This window comes from Arvicanthis niloticus, chromosome 8 (genome assembly GCF_011762505.2).
Source record: "Arvicanthis niloticus isolate mArvNil1 chromosome 8, mArvNil1.pat.X, whole genome shotgun sequence".
NCBI lineage: Eukaryota > Metazoa > Chordata > Mammalia > Rodentia > Muridae > Arvicanthis > Arvicanthis niloticus.
This window is the reverse complement of record NC_047665.1, coordinates 36,959,118-36,976,954: the sequence shown is the minus strand read 5'-3', so window position 1 is coordinate 36,976,954 and position 17,837 is coordinate 36,959,118. Positions and strand designations below refer to the sequence as shown.

The following is a 17,837-nucleotide window of genomic DNA, read 5'->3' as shown; positions in this document are numbered from 1 at the left end:
ACCACCCTGGTTAGTGCTTGTGTCTTTGTAGACAGTACTTCAATACAAATAGGCAGTTCTATGTAGTGCCCGTACTGGTGATTCCACTACTTGGGATGCTGAGGCAGGAGTATTACTGTGAGCTGAAGCCAACCATGGCTATAGAATGAGACATTGTCTCCAGACAAAAACAAAACTAAATAAAAGAAAAAGGGAAGTTGAGAATTTCAGGCTTGGTGGCCGGTTGTCCCCAGGTTTCCTGGTACAGGTCTGTAGCTCTGTGAAGGTCTTCTGTTCTTCAGGTCAAAGCAAATAGCGTCTCACTGTGGGTGTGGCTTATAGCAGTGGTTCTCAGCCTTCCTAAAGCTGCAGCCGTGTAATACAGTTCCTCATGTTGCAGTGACCCTCAACGGTAAATTTTTTGTTGCTACTTCATAACTATAATTTTGCTACTGTTATGATTATAATGTAAATATTCTTGGAGATAGAGGTTTGCCAAAGGGGTCAGACCCACAGGTTGAGAACCGCTAGTTGAGAAGGTGGGGTTTTTGGACTCTAAGTGTTTCAGTTCATTTGTTTGAGAAAAATAAACCATCTATTTACAAACATAATTCTGATTTTAGATTAAACAGGCTTGCCTTTCCTAAAATTTGGCCTGTAAAAATTCTTTTGTTGGCCAGACATGCCTTTAGTCCCAGCACTCGGGAAGCAGAGCCAGGCAGCTCCCTGTGAGTTCTACACATGGTCTACACAAGTGAGTTCTAGGCCAAAAGAGCCTTATAGTGAGATGATCTTTTATTGGGTGTGAATTTTCAAATCAATTCAGAGGCAGGCTTTGAGGAAGCCCCAGCTGACTCTTCCCCTGTAGCCCATCCTCTCGGGCTATTCAGGTAAGAACAGGCTCCTTAGAGTAGAAATATTGAATCCCACTCAGTCCTTCATCACCTTTGGGGTGGCATCACCCTGCCATCATCCCTCAGCCCATTTCAGAGTGACTTTGCTGTTTCTACTGCCTGGTCCGGGCTAGCACATTGATATGAAGGGCTGTTTTCTGTCAGCACTTGTGTCCCGTGGTTCCTGTTGATGATGCTATGCCTCTGAAACAACCTTTCATTTCAGGAATCTGTAACCTTTATGTACCAGACTCTGGAGAGGAACCTGAGGTTGATGTTTACTGGCAGTTCTCAGACACCTCTGAAACATATCTCCAGCCCCTCTGCCTCCTACACCCTGTCTGTCCCCTATGCCAGGCTTGGCTGGTAAGAATGAGCTCATTAGATTGGGAACATTGAACCCCATTCAATCCTTCATCAGCTTTGGGGTGGCGACATTTGTGTTAACTAGGCACCCAGGACAGTAAATCTTAATTTCCCTATATTTTAGAAAAAAATTAGGAAGCAGAAAATGGATTTATTTCAAGTTTGGGTGAACTGGAAGACAGAAAGAAATCTAATTCACTTCTCTCTTAGTTAGGGTTTTACTGCTATGAATAGACACCATGAACAAGATAACTCTTATGAGGACAACATTTAATTGGGGCTGGCTTACAGGTTCAGAGGTTCAGTCCATTATCATCAAGGCGGGGTCATGGCAGTGTCCAGGCTGGCATGGTGCAGGAGGGGCCGAGAATTCTATATCTTCATCTGACTTAGGACATGAGTCATATGACTCATGACTTTCAGGAAAAGACTGACTCCCATGTGGTTAGGAGGAGGGTCTCATTGCCCATCCTCACAGTGGCACACTTTCCTCCAACAAGGCCACACCTCCTAATAGTGCCACTCCCTGGGCCAAGCATATTCAAACCACCACAGCATCCTATTGAGCTGTGGCTATCTTACAGTTACAGAAGGTTGTGGGGCAAAGACTGGAACGTGAGTAGATTTAATTATAAGACATCTTCCTTGCTCTTCCCCTGGACCTTAAGTTGCCTCCATTTTGTTAGAGAGTTTCTGTGCAAATCCAGACTGAGGAAAAGTAGGGTCTCCCTTGGTTTGTGTTCTATCACTGTGATAAAACACAATGATCAAAAGCAACTTTGGGAGGAAAGTGTGTGCCCGGATTATATGTCCAGATCACAATCCATCATCAGGAAAAACCAAGGCAGAGACTCAAACAGGATAGGAACCTGGAGGTAGGAACTGAGTCGGAGGTTATGGAGGAGGCTGCTTACTGGCTTTTCCTTCATGGCTTCCTCAGCCTGCTTTCTTACAGGCCCTAGTACCACCTGCTGAGGGATGGCACTGCCCAAAGTAGGCTGGACCACCCCACATCCATCATTAATCAAGAAAATGCCTCAGACACTTGTCAGTGGGCCATCTGATAGATGCAGTTTTCTCAACTGAAGTTCCCTCTTCCCAGATGAGCCTGGTTTATATCAAGCTGGAAAAAAAAAACCAGCACAGGGCTATTAAAAAGTGTTTTAAAGACTTTTTAAAAGATGTATGTTATGTGCACCATGGGTGTGCTTGGTACCCCCTAGGGCATCATATTCCCTGGAACTAGAGTTACAGTTATGAGCCACCATGTGGGTGCCGAGTGCAAATGCTCTTAATTACTGAGCCATCTCTCAGTAAATTGTAAACACCCCCATTTTTGAACGAGAAAAGAATTATGATTGGTGCAGTGGAGTACAAGGTCCCCAGACTGGCAGAGTTGTTTGTCTGGAGTCCCATTTGAAACAGAGGTATAGAGTTGGAAGGCTTTTTTGTGTTATTTTTGCAAGTAACTCATTTCCTGAATGCCCGTTAAACACACTAATATTATAAGTGAAAAGGGATGAGCTGGATAGCCAGAGAGAGAGACATAAAGGTGTCTCTCCAGGATGTCTCTTCTTCGACAGGGCTCCGGCAGAGGACCCTGGTTGGGTTAGAACCCATTTTTTTTTTTTTTTTTTTAATAATGTAGACACTCAGAAAGGCAGAGGCAGATGTATCTCTAAGTTTGAGGCCTACCTGGTCTACATAGTAAGTTCACGGGTACCCAGGGCTACGTAGAGACATCCTGTCTCAAAACAAACAAATGAAGAAACAAATCCAAATCTTATTTTCTAATTAGTTCATCATCATAAAATCACTAATTTTATGGCTAAGCTTCAATAACTCTTTACAGTTGGCCAAATATATTTTTAAGTACCAGGATCTTTCATTTTGCTAAGTAATTGCAACAACCAGGTGTCATTTTGTAGAATATCTTCAAGGCCCCAGTGTTCTTGGGGACTTGTTATCATGGGCTTTCCTGAGTAGCATAACGATGCTCCAAGAATGCAGGCAAGAGGCAGGATGGTTTGAATACTGTTGCTTCTGGTGAGGGCCTGGAACCCAGTGATCACTTTATAGAGCGAGTAGGGGATTCTTTTGATTTTGAACCTCGCCAGGTGATGAAAGTGACTATTCTGGGTGATTTGGCAACACTGCTATGTCTTCTCAGAATGGTTTCTGTAGTAATAGTATTTTAAAAATCCTGGCGTGGGGTTTCTACCCACCTCAGACTCTTTATGGTCTCAGATGAAACATACACACACAGCCTTAGTATTTTTAAATATGCCGTATGCAGCATAATAGCTGGGCAACTGCTTATCCTCCATGCTGTTAGAACCCATTTCCCTGTGGATAATACTGAATTATTACTGACTGTTTCTGATGTTTCATCTGGGCTGCTCTTAACTCCAGTCAGCCAGCCCACATGACCATGTTCTCTTTACTCCTTCCCCATGGTGGCTTGCTGTCTTCCTCCTGAACCTTCTTCTTTCATGGTAGCTTCTTTCTTCTCTCTCCCCTCCTCATGGTCTCCTCTCTCTAATAAACCTTCCCTATCTCTCTTCTGCCCAGCTATTGGCTGCCAGCCTCTTTATTCACCAATCAGAATTAACTTGGGGCCAGGGTCCTAGAGGCCACGTGCAAACTCCAGCTCTTGGAGGCCAGCACTTAGCATTACAATAAGCAGTAAAAGGCAAAACCTCAACAGGATTCCAATGGCTCTTTATTTTGGGGGGAGGAGGTACACTGAGAGATGCAGCAAGAACAAGGGGCTGGGAGGTGAATTCTACCTCTGTTGCCATTCATATGTGAGTGAAGGTTCTTCTTAGCCACCTCCCCAAAAGAGCCAATGCAGGAATGGCAGCCACAACAAGCAGGGCCTTACCTACCGGCCAGTCTTACCCCAGGGGCTGTGTGCTGGCCTTGGCCTTTCTGTCTTTCTGCATCTTAGAAACAGCTTCGTCCTTTCTCTTATGCCATGTTACTTGTTCTTTCCATGGCCATGTGAACTGGAATAAGCAAAACTTTTGTTCTTCTCAGCCCTGGGGTCACATGTGAACTATCGACTGTCATCTTTGTGACCAGTCAGTCACAAGTGCCACTTAGAAGTGCTATTTACTTGATACAAACACACAACTCTTATCTCAAAGATAGAGTATATTCTGGAGCCAACTACGAGTGACCATGATCTAAGAACACAGGTTCAGGTTGCTGCAAATACTGTGTTCCAATGTGGTAACAATTTCATCAAGTTTTTATAACAACACAGAAAGTTATAAATCAAGACACTTTAAAGTATATATTGGTAGGGCCAGGTATGGGCAGTATATTGCTTTAGTCCCAGCACTTGGGAGGCAGAGGCAGGAGGATCTCTATGAGTTCTGGATCAGCCTAGTCTACATAGCGAGTTCCAGGGTAGCTGAGGCTACAATACGGAGACCCTGTCTCAAAACAAACAAACAAACAAACAAACAAACAAACACACAACAAACTATATTGGTGGGAACACCAAGAAGGCTGGTTAGATTATAATGGCTGCTACAGACCTCACATGGTATCCATAACATTCTTAGCTCTGGGCTTGGTCTGCTAATACATCCCCAAAGGATTTCTCTGATCATCTCAAGGATTTGAGGTCAGATATGGGTGGGCAATAAATGGCCAGTGAGATGCCAAAGATGACCCAAGATAATTTGGATCCAGATCTGCAGGATTTCAACTCTACAATGAGGAACTTCCCATCAACCTTGTAGAATCTTTGATACGGGGGTGGTGCTCTCCCCTTTAGGAATATTAGTTCATTACTAAAGATGCTGGCTACCTAATTTAGTGCCATAAAAATTGGGCTGTGTTGGTAGCATAGAAGTTAACCATGTATTTGATTAGGAAACAGTGGATCTCAGTGGCTGCTTATAGGACAGCTCTCTGAGGATGTTCGTCACCTATCTGGTTCTGTGGTCCAGAAAGACCCAGGGGCCTCTAGGTGTCCATTTTGTTTTGTTTACCTGTGTAGAGTGACTCTGAATCCCAGAAATGACATGGCCCCTCACCCCCCACATGAATACTAGAAGTTGTGCAGACTTTAGAGTAAGTTGGGACAGCTAAGTGGCTGGGTTCTAGAGAAGAGAGCAAGCAGTGTGACTGTACCCCTCAGCCCTTTCTTTCTCTAAGGGTCATGACCTCAGCTGACCTCAACCAGGATGGGCACGGCGACCTCGTGGTGGGTGCACCAGGCTACAGCCACCCTGGCCGCTTCCAGATTGGGCGAGTATACATCATCTATGGCAACGATTTGGGCCTGCCCCCCGCCGACCTGGACTTAGACAAGGAGGCCCATGGGATCCTGGAGGGCTTCCAGGTGAGATGCCCTATCACACCTTTCCTCTCTTAGGGGTGAGTGAGCCACTGCTGACCTTTTGAAATGTTTTCATTAATTTTGTTATTCTGGTACTGGGAATTCGATCCAAGGCTTCACGCATGATAGAGAAGTGCTCTATCGTAAGACTTAGCCCTGGCCCTCACTCAGGATACTAGACAAGCACTCTACCTCTGAGTGCCCCTCATCCCCTCACTGGGCAGGTACTGTTAGGCACCCCCAGTGCTTCTACTGAGCCCTACCCAGCTCTTCAGTGGGGTTACTAGGCAAGCACCCTACCACTGAGCATCCCCACGCCCCAAATTGGAGGATTCTGGGTCAGCATTCTATCCAATAAACTCAGTATACTCCCAGCCTTTCTCTTGGGGAGTCTAGTGCTCGATCACTGAGCCATGTGAAAGCCTCTCGCTGAGGGATTCTAGGTAGGTGTTATATCACTGAATAACCCCTCAACCTATTGCTGGAAGATTCCAGGCCATCATTCTGCCACTTAGCCATGCTCTCAGCCCTTCACTGGGGGATTACAGGCAGGTGCCCTATCTCTGAGCCATGCCCTCAGCCCCTCGTTGCAGGGGTTCTAGGGTAGCACTCTCCAGCTGAGTCACTAGTAAGGAGAATAATTATAGTAACAGTTGGCAGCCTGCACCCATGCAGTGCCGTTCATCGTCAGAATCACCTTCATTGCATTGGTCTCAATCTGTTACTAACTTCAAATGTAGTACAATGCCTTCCCCAAACATACATGCTATTTACAGCAGCTTCGAGTAGACATTCTGGATTTGAGTTCTTTTCTATTTTAAGAGACAGGGTCTTCTCAGCCTGGAGAGATGGCTCAGCGGCTAAAAGCACTGGCTGTTCTTCCAGCATTCAACTCCCAGCAACCACATGGTGGCTCAACCATCTGCAATGATATCTGATGCCCTCTTTTGATGTGTCAGTGACAGTGTGCGCATATACATAAAATAAATAAATCTGAGAGATCTCTTCTCGGCCTTTTGGCTAAGATCAAGTGTAGTATCTGTTCTTATCAGTTTAATATCTGATACGTCCTCTATCCGAGGACAATATATTAAATGGGTTTTTGGGACTAGGAGTTGGAATAGGAGCTTGCTCCGTCCACTCCATGCATCGACCTGGTATTGCAGTACCTCCAGGAACGATGCACCCCCTCGGGGGAATATAAAACAAAATCTGAGAGAGAGAGAGAGAGAGAGAGAGAGAGAGAGAGAGAGAGAGAGAGACCCTCAGTGCCTGTTCTTCCAAGGGCTGGGGTTGGTAGTGTGAAGAGCTGCAGTGCCGTGGTAAAGACAGAATTCCCATATGCTCTTCACCTTTTCCCCTGTGTAACTGTCTTCTATAGTTATGGAGTGTTCATAAAGTCAAAGGCTGCCGTAGGCCTGTCTCCGAGCTCCAGGCTTTGCTTGAATTTTATTGCTTTGCTTCAAGAAGTTTTTCATCACGGGGCACAAGGGAAAACCCAGTGATGTTTATCACTGAATCAGAGGATTCATTCATCTTAGGAACACTTAGGGGCCTGGATGGCTGTGCAGACACAGAAGACAATTGCCATCTTAGTAGCAAGGAGGGACACCAAGCCTTGCTGCTAGTCATGGAAGAGGCTTTGTTGAGTGCCTGGGACTAGGAACCTAGATTTGAGGGGTCAATGGTGGCTGTCTAACTAGACAAGTTACTTCTCCATTGCTAGTTACTAATGCTATGGGGAGAAAAGACATTCACGCCTGTCTGTGAAGACAAGTTAAAAGCTCACAGGGTTTGTGATCTAGTTTGGGCTCTGATGCAAGCTGTCCTGGCCCTGCCATTTGGACGTGAGTTGCCTGCCCAGGGTATGAGGGAGGTCCCCCTGTAAAGGCTGTTCCATTTTATGGAGTCTTCTGATGTCACATGAAATATTTACAAACTAAGTGAAGCTGTCCCTGTCTTTCCTTACCGCTGTGCAGTCACCGTTGTTAAACCTGCAGGTAAAGTCTAAAATTATGGACAGTGGCTTCCTGCGTGATAAACTCTCTCAAAGTCCACATGGGAGAGGAATCGATGGCTCCACAGTGCCCTCCTCCCATGCCACCTTTGGCAGTATGGACAATGCCCAGAAGAAGGCATGGACTTGACTTTGGAAGTCTGTGCCTAGCCCCGTGTCATCATGAGCCTCTCAGTGTCCTTGGCTACAATGGAGGAGTAGGATCGCTGTTTCACAGCTACTCTGCGCTGTAGTAGATGGGTTATCATTCAAAGGCCAGATGTCACAGATACTATAGCACACACCACAGGAATTAGTCAATAGACAATATATGGGGCACTGGGCCATATGTGATGTGGCAATATTACCATAGTCAGATGGCTCCCTGTGGTATAAGCTATGGAGAATACAGAGAAGTGGTGAGTTAGGGTTAGGCTGATTTTAGACAGGAGGAGGAGAAATATACATAGAGAAAAATCTATGTTGGAAACACATTGTGTTAAAATAGAACCAGTTTTTCCTCTTATAAATGGGATGTGAAGTTAATAACCACAGCACCTAACTTAATTCATGGAAAGCTCCGTAGAATTTCCTGCCACCACAGGCAGGGTCCACAGCTGTGCTCTGTCTGTAATGTTGAGACTCATTGAAAATGAATGTTTGCATGTGTGAAGTGGGACCTTTGCAGCTGGGAGACTGGTTTTGTATCGTCTTGTTTAAATGGAAATGAAGTAGCCATCTTAGGCTGGCAGCCACAAAACCAGGCAGTGTGGCTCTGCCTCCACATCGTAAATGTTCAGCAGAAGTCAGTTTCTGGTGCTTTGTGACGGTTAAGATACTACTTTCAGCTCGACCTGGTGGTATAGGCATGACAACCTAGTTACTCAGGAAGCTGAGACAGAAGGGAGGGTCACAACTTCAAGGCCTGACCAAGTTACAAAGTGAGTTCAAAGCCAGCTTGGGCAATTTAGTAAGACCCTGTCTTAAAATGAAAAAAAAATGCACACACACACACACACACACACACACTCGCGCGATACTGTTGTGTGGGCTGAAGTACACAAGACCATTTCTACAAATCTAGAGCTCCCAAGAACTTATACTTAGGCTTTTCAGGATAGACAGGCTTACCCCAAAGTCCACCTAAGGCAGAGCTACTGACACGTGTCCCATATGTGCTATGAAGCACTGAGGTTTTGGGCCTGGGCCTGGGCCTGTGGGCGGTAGGTGGGGGCCCAGGCTCTCCATGCTGGGAGTCTGAAGGCCATGTTTAGCCCAGAGAAGTAACTTGTGTTTCCTCAGCCTTCAGGTCGCTTTGGCTCAGCGTTGGCCGTGCTGGACTTCAACAAGGATGGGCTGCCTGACCTGGCTATAGGTGCTCCCTCCGTGGGCTCAGGGCAGCTCACCTACAATGTAAGCCTGGGAGGAAGGCAGAGGTGGAGAGGGGGGCCTGGGGTATGGAACAGTGTGTCTGGCAAGAAGGTAACAGGAACTGAGCGGGAGCATGTTCTGGGGAGGAGCCGGGTCAGGTCCTTTGCCATTCACAGCCATGGCTACAGACTGGGAGACAGGGATAAAAATGGCCTCCCTCCTGCACTGGGGGCTCTTTTAAGTCTCACGGAAGTGAAGATTAAAAAAAAAAAAAAAAAAAAAAAACCAACGTGGTGAGACAGGCCAGCAATCCTAAAGCAGAAGGACCGCCATGAGTTCAAGGCCAGTCTGGCCTACATAGTGAGTTCTAGGCCAGTATGGAATAAATACATAGCAAAATCTTGGGTTAAACAAACAGCAGTGATAAATGCCAGGTTCCAGACTGTATTTCTGGGACTAGTGAGTCAGTCCTCTCTGTTTTGCTGCATTTTAGGGTTTAGGGTTCTCGGTACCATGAGAGCATTATGGTTTGTTGTCGTTTGTCTAGGGCTCTGTGTATGTCTACTATGGTTCCCAGCAAGGGAGGCTTTCTTCTTCCCCTAACATCACCATCTCCTGCAAGGTACGTTTCTGCCGTGTGTCTAAGCCTTACTCAGCGGCTGCCCCATGGCCTCTGGGGCTGACGGATCATGCTATCCTACCTTCCTCCTAAGGACACCTACTGTAACTTGGGCTGGACCCTCTTGGCAACAGATGCAGATGGAGATGGCCAGCATGATCTGGTGATCAGCTCACCTTTCGCACCAGGTGGAGGGAAGCAGAGAGGGATTGTGGCTGCCTTTTATTCACACCCCAGAAGGAATGACAAAGGTAGACACTGGTGGCCAGGGTGTGGGGGGTGGGGGTGGTGGGGGTGGGGCAGAGATCACAGCTTAACTGTGGCTGCCATGACATCTCTTGTATGTGGGCCTGTGTGCTATAATGTCACTTGGTAACAGGAAGGCTCTCATGCTGACAGAGGTTGTGGCAAAAGATGGGGAGAGAAATGCCAATGAGGGCAGGCGAGATGGCTCAGGGAGCATGTATCTTCCTGCTATGGCTGACAACCTGAGTTCAGTCTCCAGAATCCATATGGTGGAGGGAGAGAACTGACTCCTGAAATGTTCTTTGACCTCCACATGTATGTCACGGAATGTGGGTATACACACACACACACACACACACACACACTCATGCACATGCATGCATATACACATACACACCATAAATAAATATTTAATAAATAATGATCACCGAGTATACAACAGGTCACCTGGTTTCTTGATCCACATAGAAAGGGTCAAGAGGTTATTTGCATAGCTTCAGAGTGAAACAGAAACACTGAAGGCTGAGCCCAAGCCATCCCAGTTGCTCCAAGTGTCCTGAGAAGGCTTTTCTAAAGTAGTATCCTTACCTTTTGGAAACGGGCTCCCGAAACACACTTCTTGTCTGAAGTGTGACATCTACTAATAATGCTGGGGTCCTGGGATCCATATATAACAAACAAGTTCTGCAAAATCTCAGAAGGGACCTGGTCCTCATATGCTCATAAACAGGACCCATCCCTTCCAGGTCCTCCCTCAGAAGAGGACTAGGGACTACTCATTCAGTCATACTGAGGGTTGTTTTTAAGTCAGGCTCTCATACTTCCAGGCTAGCTTCAAACTGCATACAGCCAAGGATGCCTCTGAACTCGTGCTCCTTCCGCCTCCACATCCTAAGTTCTGTGACTATACCTGTGTACCACCATGCCTACAACACACCGTTCTTTGTTTCTTTCATGTTCATTTATTGGGATTGGGTTTCACTGATGATTGATTGGTTGGTTGATGGAGACTGGTGTTCTTTAGACTCACTGACTTTGGAGGAAGCTGACTGGAAGGTGGACGGGGAGGAGGACTATTCGTGGTTTGGCTACTCCCTTCACGGGGTCACAGTGGCAAATAGAAGCCTGCTGCTGATTGGGAGCCCAACCTGGAGGAATGTCAGCAGGTCAGTATTGACATCTGGATCTGAGGAAACACCGCACATACGGAGGGAGCCAGCTATTGGGGACCTCATTAAGTGTGAGGTGTGAACCCTTACAAGGAACTGCACTGGAGGGAGGCTGCAGTCTTTCATCTGAGAAGCTGCATTGACTTGCAAGAACCACTACAACAAATTCCTCAGCCAAGGAGTTTAAACACAGAAATATCTCATTTTACTATTCTGAAAGCTGGAAATCCCAGATCAAAGTGTGGGCCAGGTTCTGCCCCTGTTTGGCTTATATACGGCCATCTTTGTTAGAGTCATCCCTGCAAGACACGGCACTCTCAAAGGAAATTAAAAAAAAATAGCTTATTCTTTTTAAATATCTTTGTATACAGGGCCCTCAGAGACCAGAAGATGGTGTTGGATTCCCCTGGAACTGGAGTTACAGCCAGTTGTGAGGCACCATGTAGGTGCTGGGAATCGAACCCCAAACCTATAGAAGAGCAACCAGTGCTCTTAACAGTCGAGTCATCTCTCCAGCCCCAGAAATAGTTTATTCTTGAGCCACATATGACTGACTGGGGCACAGGGACACAAATTTAAGTTGTTCACATAACATGTTCGAATGCAGAAATAGTTTCATGAAGTTATGTTAGTTACAGAACAAAAGAAAGTAAGAAAGCAAAGCATTCTTTCCAAATAAGTTGGTGGAAACAGCAGGTAGGTTACAGAAGCTCAAGCGGATTCTGCTAGCTTCAGAGGTTTTCTGAAGATGTTTAGCCTGTGAGTTGGTGGGTGATAGTTGCCTAAGGCTTTCAAAGGGTTTTAACTAAGAGTCACAGAGATGCTAGGTCAGACACAGAGATGGGCAGTGAGTGGCAGCCATTAAGCAAACTAAAAGCCCCAGGCCACTTGCCTCTGAATCTTGGCATTACAAACAGGAAGCAAGCCAATCATTTGGCCACGCAGAAGCTAACTGGAGTGGTTTCCCTGACCTCCACCCTGGGCATATCACAGCCCTCTGGTGGCAGTGTACTAATCTGTTCATAGAAGGACTAAGTCCTATTGGATTATGGCTCTCCCCAATGTTCTGCTTTTCACTCAGTGATGCTTTTAAAAACGTTGTCTCCAGCATAGTCTGATTCTGAAGTCCTGGCAGTCAGGACTTCCACCTAGGACACCAGCAGTGGGGTGGGCTGTGGGTGTGATCCAACCACTGGTAGTAGGTGTCTCTGCTTTTGCTGCAGAGAGGAGGTGGACGGTTGATGTAAGACCTGGGAGCCCCCATGTTAGTGAGATTTAACGTCATAGGAGCCAATGCCTGAAGTTCAGGATCACAGAGTCCAAGGGTCTACATAGTGGGGTGAGCCTTCCTTCCTGGACACCGAACCCCTTGAGGACCAGCGTCCTGCATCTGTCACTAACCATTGTGTTCTTCCCAGGATGGCACGCTCAAGCCACAAAAAGAACCAAGAGAAAAAGAGCCTGGGAAAGGTGTATGGCTACTTTCTCCCAAACCGCCAGAGCGCAATCACTATCTCAGGAGATAAGGTACCGCAGCCTTCCTTTCCAGGACAGGGTGCTGCAGTGAGCTTGCTGCATCGGTAATAATCAATTGTTCTTTGCAGACCATGGGAAAGCTGGGTACCTCCCTGTCCAGTGGTTATGTGAGGGTGAATGGGACCCTAACCCAAGTCCTGCTGGTTGGAGCTCCTACTCATGGTAGGTCATCCACATCCCCTGAGGCTCTTTGACCATATTGCCTTGACAGAAGATCATGGGAACTTGCCAGGCTCAAGTGGACTTAAGTGCTTCCTGTTTAAAAGTCATGAACAGCAAGTTGTGTAACCTCTCTGAACTTGTATATCACCATTTACAAAATGGCTGTAGTGCTGATATTTCAAAAGTTGTTGAAATGATGCATGAAAGTGTGTTGAAAGCTCTCACACTCCTGACCCCAGAGCTAGAGAAGGGTTGTTTTGTTTTGTTTCATTTCTGTTTTTGTTATTGAGATACGATTTAGCCCAGGCTCACCAGAAACTTGGAATTGACTCTGCTGGTTCCCACTCCTGCAGGCGAAGCAGAGACAGGAGGATCAGAGGGGTTCAAGGCCAGCCTCTGCTATGTAGTGAGTTTGAGAGTACCCTGGGCTACATGAGACTGTCTCAACAAACACACCCCCAAATTGTGGGATAGACAGATGTCTCAGTTCTAGCACCCAAGTCATGTGGCTCACAATTGTAACTCCAACTCCAGGGATCCAGTGCCACCTTCTGGCTCCTAGTGGCACTCGCTCACACACATAAGATACATACACAGAATAAATAGTTAAAAAGCTTAACTCATAAAAAATTTAAATTATTTTTATTATTTTAAAAAATTAAAAAATAAAACAAACAAACAAACAAATAAACAAACATTTTAGTTTTGGGGTAGGTAATCAATTCCTTTAATAATACTGGCCACTTGAAGCATGTGGGGGTTGGGAAGAAGAAAGATCTACCAGCAACTTCCTCGTGTACTTTTCTTTCTTAACTAGAAAATGTATTCATATCTTATTGTAAGTATGTTTTATGTCAAATATTCTTCAAAAATATGGTTGTTCTTCCATATATACTGTTTCCCTCTCTTGTACCTTTGAGAGGAACAGTCAGGAGGGAAATGTTTTGACACTGTTCTGGAGGAGGGGCTGAGCCTTAGGCACAGACCTGGGAAAATTATGGTCTAATTTTCTGATATGATGGGTACTGGATATTCAGGGTGTTCCTTGACACCCTCTCTGCATAGTGCCAAACTGTTTCCCAGAATGATTGCTTCCTGTAGTCAGGGAAGAGACTTCAATAGTGAGCCTCTATCTGGCAAAGGTTTGGCTTCGGGGTCACCGCACGGTTGGGGACGGGACAGTGTGAGAACACACTGCACTTGAGGTGCATACGTGTCTGGGGCACAAATGGGACTTGGGTGGGGTCCTGTCTCCACTCTTACAATGCTAGGAGGTCCTGTGGCTTGTTTCAGATGACGTGTCTAAAATGGCATTCCTAACCATGACCCTGCACCAGGGTGGAGCCACTCGGATGTACGAGCTAGCCCCTGATAAGACACAGCCCGCTCTGCTCAGCACCTTCAGTGGAGACAGACGCTTTTCTCGATTTGGTAGTGTTCTACACCTGACTGACCTGGATAATGATGGCTTAGGTAAGGCTGGGAAAGTCACTTTAGCTAATGCTAACTCTCTTCATACTCAATGGACCTGTGTCCCAGTTAGATGGCTTCTGCCGCCTCATTAATAGTCCAGTGGTCCAAGAGACATTTTTTTTTCCTTAAAGACACCACTTCACTTAGTTCAGGTTTGCTTCTAAGCTCCTCATGCAGCCGAGGCTGATTTTCAACTATTGATCCTCCTGCCTTTATCTCCCAAACGGTGGCACTACATCTTTGTGCCACGCCTGGCTCCGAGGGCTTCTATAGACCTGAACTTAGATGCACATGGACAAGCTGCATTTCCTGAAGACTTAATGGGAGGGTCACCAGGTCTGTTATTGATGGATGACAAAGTGGGAAACGAAGGCCTTTAACTGACTTTGGAGGCAGCCATGGCAGACTTGAAGGGCATGCTGATTACCTGTGGGAGGTAGGCTCAGCATCCAGAGGTGGAGGGGGGAGGCTGATAGGAGTCTAATGCTTCTTTCCTCTGTCTGTTAACAGATGAAATCATCATGGCTGCCCCACTGAGGATAACAGATGTCACTTCTGGACTGCTTGGGGGAGAAGATGGTCAAGTGTACATTTATAATGGCATGTATACCACCTTAGGTGATGTGACAGGGAAATGCAAGTCCTGGATAACTCCATGTCCAGAGGAGAAGGTAAGGGAGGCCTGCGGAGTCTATGAAGGGGAAGGTCCAGTGCCTAGTCACCTGTCAGGGCTGTGCTTACAGCTGGGCTGGTCGCCTCTAGAGCTGGAACCCAGTTGGACTTGGTCCTTGTTCACAGCTGACCATGGCCTGTGTAGGTGCCCAGGGCAGGGGGCTAAAGGAGGAATTTCACTGAAGACTGTAGCCTTTCGTTTTTTTGGGTGTTGCTTCTTTACTCCTTTCTCTGATGGGTTTCCTTACATCTCCAAGCATTTAGCTTGGCTATTATTTGTTATTATTTGTTATTATTATTATCATTCTTAAATTTAAAAATTAAGGCGTAGTGGCATATGCCTTTTGACCCCAGCACCCAGGACACAGAGGCATTTAGGTTTCTGTGAGTCTGAAGCCAGACTGGTCTACATAGTAAGTTCTCTGCCAGGGCTACAAAGTGGGACCTTGTCTCAAAAACAAAAATGATTTTTTTAACAGCAAAATGAGAGTTTAGTGTGAAAAATGTAGAAAATACAGAAACACAAAGAGGAACATTAAGATTAACCCACTTAGAATTCTACAGAGCTTTCCCCTGTTAGCCAGAGTGCGTAATCTTCTAGTATTTTCTACAGTTTGAAATGTTAGTATTGCAGGGCTTGCAGGGAGGAGGCAGGGTCTTGCTACGTAGTCTTGTTTGGCCTGGAACTTGTGGTAGTCGCCCTCCATCTGCCTCATTGGTGCAGGGATCCCAGGCTAGCAGTACCAAGTCCTACTTAGTGTACACACAACAAAGCACTGTGTGGAGCTGAATCCACATCAAAGCTATGAAGCTACTTTGATGCCAAGGACAGACAAAGAGCCTGGAGGACAGAGGGCTTCTGTTCAAGACACACTGCAGATGGCATTCAAGGACCTGCACTAAAGCCTGTTTCTAACACTTGTTAGCCAATAGGATCACAACATGGGTGACTTGTTAAAGGTATAGTCTAGGCTGGTCTCAAACTTCCCACTTCTACCCCCCAAGTGCTGGGTTCTAATCAAACAGTATGCAAGCCAAGCATCCCCAGTCTAAACTCTGAAATGCTGCAAAAGCAAAGACTTCTCAAGATCTGACATGATATTGCAAGTGGAAATTCTACAGCAGGGGACTGGTCTCATGTACAAAGTCATTAGCATACTGTAAAGAACTGTCAGGCTGTGGGCCTGACAGATATATCTCCTGTTTAGTCTCGGGCCCATCCTCTGGACATCTGTGTATCTGTAGATACTTCACAACCAGAAAGATTCCAAATCCAAACTTCTGGACCCAGGCATTCTGAAAAGGAGTATTCACCTCATACTGAGAACATTGTTGGGTCAGTGAGGTGGCTCACTGTTTAAAGGAGCCTGCTGCCAAGCCTGAGGGCCTAGGACCCACATGGTAGGACAGAGCCTACTGTCAAGTTGTCCTGACTTCCACATGCACACCTTGGCACATATGCATGCGCACACAACCCAAGTAAAATCAGTAGATGTAAAGAGCAAAACACAAAAGCCAGCAGCCTAGAGCCTAGACTTTATGGAAAGGTACACCTTGTTCTACAGGGATGTAGATATGGCGGTAATGGCTATAACCCTAGTACCCCAAAGGCAGAAGCAGGAAGACTAGGAATTCAAGGACAGCCTTGGCTACATAATGAGTTTGTGGCCAGCCTGGATTACTACCTGCTAAGAAGGGATGGGGAGGGGTTCTATTATCTGCCAACTCTTTTGTCTCGGAATGAACCCATTTAACTGACTTTCCCCCAAGTGATCACTAATCATTGTGGCTAATTCTATTATAAACCACGGGGCAAACATTCCCATGTAAATGATTTCTTGCAACACATTAGGTTTTAGGATCTAAGCTTCTATAAATGGAGTTTCTAGGTTAAAGGGCATACTTGGAAGAACTGGAAACATTGAAATATGAGCATGAAGCTGTCAGACCAGCTCAAAGCTCTGCATGAGTAATAATTATGTACCTGTGCCAATGTCTCTCTGCTGCTTTTTCCTCCAGGCACAGTATGTACTAATTTCTCCAGAGGTAAGTACCTGAAGGTCTGATACCCCCATCACAGCCCCTTGTACTTAACTGTTAATTGTTAAGCAACTGCTTAACAAATCATGGTGTGCATGTTTTACAGGCAAGTTCAAGGTTTGGGAGCTCGCTCGTGTCTGTGCGGTCTAAGGAAAGGGTGAGTACAGGGCCTGTGCTTTGACACCAGATCTGATAAATCCCTTAAGTTTAGAAAAGAAAGGAACACATGAACTTAACCCGCTACTTTTTAAGTGTGAGATACCCCTCCCTGCCCCCACTGTGCTCTACAGCAAAGCTTAGCAGGGGAGAGTCTTTAGGTCAACTATATTTGACTTTTTAAAAACAGCCATCCTATTTTAAATAATTGAAAGACTATTTCCTGACATGAAGTCTTTATGAATCCTGAATGTCAGGGTCCATGACTTGAGGGTGGTTGCTATGGTGCTGAGAGCATGCTCTCATTGCTGACCTATGGCTGTACACACCACACTGCAGCTTCTGAGACTGAGTTCTTGCATAGCCTCAGATATTACCTGGCCCTTTATGACATTTCCAGATCACTGCAGTGACAATGTTCAGACTGCCGACTTTTAAAAAATGTTTATTTGTGTGTGTTACAAGTGCACTTGTGCTCAGAGGACCAGGGGAGAGCTTTGGTTCTCTCTTGCCACCATTCAGGTCCCAGAGACTGAACGCAGGCTGTCAGGCCAGGCAGCAACCTGATGGGTGATATCCTGGGTGCCTGGTCAGTCTTTTAATGAGTCTAGAGCAGTGGTCCCCTAACTTCTAAATGCTGCAATCCTTTAATACAGTTCCTCATGTTGTGGTGACCCCAAACCATAAAATTATGGCTGTTGCTACTTTGTAATTATAATTTTGCTACTGTTATGAATTGTAATGTAAACATCTGTATATTCTGATGGTCTTAGGCAACCCCTGTGAAAGGGTCATTCGATCCCCA

At 46.0% G+C, this 17,837-nt stretch overlaps 1 protein-coding gene and 1 non-coding gene across 3 annotated transcripts in view; both read left to right on the top strand.

Annotated features, from left to right (window-relative positions):
• The window catches only part of Gpld1 (glycosylphosphatidylinositol specific phospholipase D1), a 52,266-nt gene that overhangs the window by 25,930 nt on the left and 8,499 nt on the right, over positions 1 to 17,837 (top strand). For both annotated transcript variants that reach the window (XM_076939226.1, XM_034509773.2), the window contains 12 exons: positions 1,099 to 1,238; positions 5,409 to 5,595; positions 8,891 to 9,001; positions 9,507 to 9,581; positions 9,673 to 9,829; positions 10,849 to 10,990; positions 12,412 to 12,520; positions 12,598 to 12,691; positions 13,985 to 14,164; positions 14,675 to 14,835; positions 16,856 to 16,882; positions 16,983 to 17,033. In XM_076939226.1, coding sequence (XP_076795341.1) covers positions 1,099 to 1,238; positions 5,409 to 5,595; positions 8,891 to 9,001; positions 9,507 to 9,581; positions 9,673 to 9,829; positions 10,849 to 10,990; positions 12,412 to 12,520; positions 12,598 to 12,691; positions 13,985 to 14,164; positions 14,675 to 14,835; positions 16,856 to 16,882; positions 16,983 to 17,033 — 1,434 coding nt within the window. The remainder of the gene's footprint in view (positions 1 to 1,098; positions 1,239 to 5,408; positions 5,596 to 8,890; positions 9,002 to 9,506; positions 9,582 to 9,672; positions 9,830 to 10,848; positions 10,991 to 12,411; positions 12,521 to 12,597; positions 12,692 to 13,984; positions 14,165 to 14,674; positions 14,836 to 16,855; positions 16,883 to 16,982; positions 17,034 to 17,837) is intronic.
• On the top strand, positions 6,593 to 6,783 carry LOC117714457 (U2 spliceosomal RNA). The gene has a single exon (XR_004607538.1). It is a non-coding gene; the product is annotated as a U2 spliceosomal RNA (small nuclear RNA).